Source organism: Ruditapes philippinarum, unplaced genomic scaffold (assembly GCF_026571515.1).
Source record: "Ruditapes philippinarum isolate M1 unplaced genomic scaffold, ASM2657151v2 ctg2105_1_1_1_1, whole genome shotgun sequence".
Classification (NCBI taxonomy): Eukaryota; Metazoa; Mollusca; class Bivalvia; order Venerida; family Veneridae; genus Ruditapes; species Ruditapes philippinarum.
Window position 1 is genome coordinate 68,477 of NW_026866582.1, and position 5,233 is coordinate 73,709.

At 26.9% G+C, this 5,233-nt stretch overlaps 1 protein-coding gene across 1 annotated transcript; it reads right to left on the reverse strand.

Annotated features, from left to right (window-relative positions):
* Positions 1 to 1,871: 1,871 nt before the first annotated feature.
* On the reverse strand, positions 1,872 to 4,695 carry LOC132732969 (uncharacterized ABC transporter ATP-binding protein YadG-like). Its single transcript, XM_060719513.1, has 3 exons — positions 4,615 to 4,695; positions 3,651 to 3,847; positions 1,872 to 2,947 (listed from the first exon to the last, which is right to left on the reverse strand). Exons 1-3 carry the CDS (start codon positions 4,680 to 4,682, stop codon positions 2,925 to 2,927), a joined length of 288 nt encoding a protein of 95 aa, XP_060575496.1. The 5' UTR covers positions 4,683 to 4,695; the 3' UTR covers positions 1,872 to 2,924.
* Between the last annotated feature and the right edge of the window lie 538 nt (positions 4,696 to 5,233).

Here is a 5,233-nt window from a genome sequence, read left to right on the forward strand (position 1 = left end):
TTCTGTTCCAGCAGACGCATGAAGACTGGGTCCCTGGTACCAGGTTTATTTATAGCTGTATATGCCAGAAAAAATGTTCAAATTCATCTTCTCAACATAGATAAAAACAGGAACTGGATCTGTATCTAAAAATAAATATTACAATGGTAAGCCTGTAAAAAAACTTTTTAAATTTTTTTAAAAGCATTGGGGGGGCCCCCTTTTAAAAATTTCCCCAAAGGCCCTTTAAAACTTAAAAATTTGGTTTTTCCACCTTTTATAAAATCGGCCCAAAAACAAAAAAGGTTTTTTGGTGGAAGGAAAAAATAAAAAACCCCGGTTCCCTATGGGAAAAAATTAAAAACCCAAAAATTTTTTTTAAAATTTTTAAAAAATTTAAAATTTTGCCAAAAAATTTAAAAATTTTTTTTTTTAATTTTTTTTCCCTTAATTTGGTTTTTGGCAAAACCAGGGTTTTAAACAAAATTAAAAAAGGGAAAATGAAAAAAAAGGATAAAAAAAATGGGAAAATAGAAACAGCAAGTTTTTTTTCAAAATAATTTAAATAAAATTTTTTAAAAAATTTATTGGGTAAAAAAAAATTTCAATTTTAAAACATTTAAAAATAAAAAGAGCACAAACTTGGCTTTTTAACGGGAAAAAATTTTTCCTTTCCCTATGAAAAAGCAAAATTTAAAATAGGAAAACCCCTCTGGGAAAAATTTTAAATTTTATGATTTTGTTTAAAAATTTTTTTTAACAAAATTTTTTTTCCGGGGGTTTAAAGGAAATTCCCTTTTCTTTTAAAATTAAAGTAACCTTTTTTAAAATTTTTTTTTGAAGTTTTTAAAACAAACCTTTATTTTTTTTAAATTGGATCTAATAATAAAAATAATTTTTATTTATATTTTTTCCTTTGCTCTTTGGGAAACAAAAACATTAAAAAAAAAGGAAAAATGCTTTTGAAAATTGTTTCCCCTAAAAATTTTATAAATAAAAATTTTAAAAAAAAAAGAATGCTTTTAAAAGTTTTTGGGTAAAGCAACAATATTGTCCCGTAAAAACATTAATGGAAATTTTGTTTAAGTTGCAAGGATAAAATTAAAGTTCAAAAAACAAAAGAAAAAAAAAACAATAAAGTTAAGTTACATAACAAATATAAACCTAAAAACATTTAGGCCCTCATGGAAAAAAAAAATAAAAAGGGTTTTCAAAAAGACATGGATTTCCAACCAGCCCGCGCCAAAATGAACCCGTCTGATAAAGGATTCCCCTGCTGTTCGCCTAAACGTTTCTTTCTTTTTTGTAGAGTTTTTAAAGCGAAAAGCAAAAGGATAATGGAAACAAAACTGTTGGGGGAAAAGCGCAGGCCCAGGTCTGGATCCCTTCCGGGTTTAAAAAAATTAAAGTTAAATTTGTTATGAAAATGGTCATTTTATAAAAAATCAAAGCAAAAAATTAACAATCAAAAGTGCTTGAACATTTTGGGGTGCTTTGAAAACAATTTAAAATTTTAAAAATTAATAAAAAGCCTTGTAGAAATAAAAATTTTATGAAAAAATTTGAGCAGAAAGGTTTTAAAGAAATATTTAAAAAATTTTAAAAAGATATAAAAAAAGAGGAAAAAAAAAAAACTAAAAATGTAAGGAAAGTGAATGACGGTTCCACTTAAAAACTGGGGACCCGGGTAATCATTATTCTTAAAAAAAAAAAAAGAAAAAGTTAAAAATAAAATTTCATTTTGTACATATGATTAATTTAAAAAAAAAATGTTTAAATGCCAATTAAAAAAAGATTATCAACTGAAAAATTAAAAATGAAATTTAAAAGTAAATGTAAAATTTAATGAAATTTTTTTTAAGGTTTTTTGGAAAAAGTAAAAAAGGGCAAAAAGATAGAAGATCACAGTGAAAAATGACAAGGCCATGGATAATGTAGGAGGTGGGTGAATGGGAATTGGGTTGGGTTGGGATGGGCTTTTTAATTTGATAAATCTCTATTTACTTTTAATAATATTTAACATTTATGGCTAAGGACTATTATTCTAGTACATGTACATTCATAATTATAACATCTGCCTAAATACTAAAGCTAACAAGGGTTTCCTAATCTCATACGAAATATTAATCATTACTGTTTGCTAACATGTACAATGTACTTATTTTGTAATTTTCCTAAACTATAAGGAATGGTTATGTAAAGATTGAAAGATGGACAACTCCATTTAAAATATTTAGCAGGGTAAGAGTTAAAACAGTTATCTCACTCCTCCTCGCACTTTATTTCATAGACGTAGGATTTTGATATCAATTTAGACAAAATGGACTTAACTCCAGAAATATTGTAGGAGAACAAGTTGACTGGCACCATTAAGATAAGATGAAAGATATATCTATATTAGAGATATAAGTAATTGTAAAATGAACCTATAAAATGATATTTAAATGAAATAAACTGAAAATGGATGATCAAAATACAAAAATACAAATTATTTGAGCAATAACTCTGGAACAGACAAAGCATGCATTCAGAACTGTTTGTAAAAAATATTGCTTACTTTTCTTATTTTGACCAAAATTTGATGTTACACTTTAAATAAATAGGTTAGTAATAAAAATTTAACACAAGAAAATCATTAGTTTTTGAAAAAAAGAAAATATTGTTTCTGTTATATTAAAATTGTGATTATAAGTAATTTTTTGTCAGAAATATCCTTTACTATGGAGGCTTTTTTGTGCCATTTGTGTTTTCGCTCCGTGCCCCCGCCATTTTAACTTGTTGATTCTTGACTTTTCCCTTGTCTCGGGGTGAAAACAAGAATGGCACAAATAAGCCACCATACTTTACTGAACATTTTAGAGAAACAGACAAATAGAACAAGTACTAAATCCTGAGTTTACAAACAGTTCTACAGTAAAGTATCTAGGTATAAAAGTGTCTAACAGTTAACTACCTCCATTTGTTTTGTCTGAAATGAGAAATGTTAATGTTCAACATAATTATGGGGTATATATAGATATACTGGTTATAAGAAATAATAAAATTGGCCATTTAACATCTTTCAGAACAGATTTTAATTTCAATTCACCAAACTGTAAATAGAAGAATCCCAGATGCAAATATTTGATAATTTAATAATAATATGTGACATTAAAAATACCAAAATTCTACAATTTGTTTCGAATAATATTTTACTGACATAAAAAATGTTAAACAAACAATTTAGAGTACAAGTTTCAAGTATGATTTTGAAAAAAAACAAAACAAAAAACAATGAAGATGCAAAGAAATTCAAGAAGTTACACAGAAAAAGATGCATGTAAGCTTATAATGAAAATGTCAAAAATTAAATAAAGATCTTGTTAGAAACACTGCATGCATGACATTTTAAGTTCTCAAATGATTATAAGAAACAGTCAAGTTAGCAAAATGTTTTCTTGCTCAAAGTATTACACATTTAAGGCAATCATAATTGGTTATGAATAACATAATTACATTATCCATTTTAACTTAAATTAATGAAGCTCAACATTAGAATAAATGAATGATAAATGAATTGAAATTAATGATAAATAAAACATTTACATGGCCTACATGAATAGAATAATAGAAGTGAAAGGTTGGTTATCACAGACACACTGCAAGAAGGTACAATTTTTAAAATAAATTACCTGATTTTCGTCTAATTATTAGATTCCAGACAGCCCGACGACCACTTGGATCCACGCCACTTGTTGGTTCATCAAGAATAACTGCCTTTGAGCCGCCAACAAAAGCTAGAGCTACACAAAGACGTCTCTGCATTCCACCGGACAGATTCTTCACCAACATATTTCGACAATAGTATAAATCAACATCTTTAAGCAATCTGAAAAAGTGATTTTGTGAATGGAATTTAGCAAAAAGACATTATCCAAATTGATAAACATCTATACTATCTAAAATTCATATAAACTTTTCATAACATACAAGATTTTACAGGCGAAGTCATTAAAAATATACTGCTACTATTCATTTTCAGCAGCATGCTGCTATCTTTTTGTGTTGATAAGCTTTAATGTTGTTACTGCATTTAGTTACTTTTCTTTTAACTATTCAGTTACCTTTATTTTAACTATTTAGTTACCTTTATTTTAACTATTCGGTCACCTTTCTTTTAACTATTCAGTAACCTTTTTTTTAACTTTTCAGTAACCGTTATTTTAACTTTTCAGTAACCTTTATTTTAACTTTTCAGTTACCTTTGTTTTAACTATTCAGTTACCTTTATTTTGACTATTCAGTTACCTTTATTTTGACTATTCAGTAACCTTTATTTTGACTACTCAGTTACCTTTCTTCTAACTATTCAGTAACCTTTATTTTAACTTTTCAGCTACGATACCTTTATTTTAACTATTCAGTAACCTTTATTTTAAGACTTAAATCAATTTAACCTTTACTGTGTTTGAATACTGAATTTTTCCCACTTTGAGATCAGAATTATTCATTGAAACTTTAATGGATTTAAATACATTATGTATAAAATACCATAAAAATTTTCTCAAACAGTAAACCTTCATTTTCCTAAGGAAAACTGACCAGATTAATTAGAGCATGACTGTAGAATAACTGTATCTTATGTAAAATACTTACTGTCGTATCTCGTCCTTTGCTGATAAGCCATGTAATGAGCTTCCTTTCATCGAGCTGTAGAACTCCATGTGTTCCTTTACTGTCATACTGTTGTTTTTATAGAAAAAACATTGATTAGATTATCCTAAAAAATACACTAATAAAGATTGATTATATATTTAATATAAAAAAGTCACTTTTCATGACTTAGGATTATGATATGGGGTACTGTTGCAGTTGAGTGGCTCTATGTTGACATATTTTCATTAAAATAAAATACATCAAAATTAAAAAATAAACCACAAAAACACCATCAAATGTTGTTGAGAAATCAAACTGGACTGAACAATGATGTCTACTATATCCATCAAAATGAATAAGAAAGCAAATGTTTTAATTAGCTGAGTCCTTATTCAGGATGAAGTAATGCAAAAGCAGCAGTCCTTCACATGTGCATATATCATTTACATATATAAAAATAGGTTTCTTGGAAATGCAGAATATAAATAACATTCAATATACATTTATTTACGTTTGCACTTTCAATATTGTGTACATGTCTATATAATTATGTACATGTAAATATTATACATATTTCGCAAAAACTTTTGTAATATAACACAAAGTATGGATATACTCA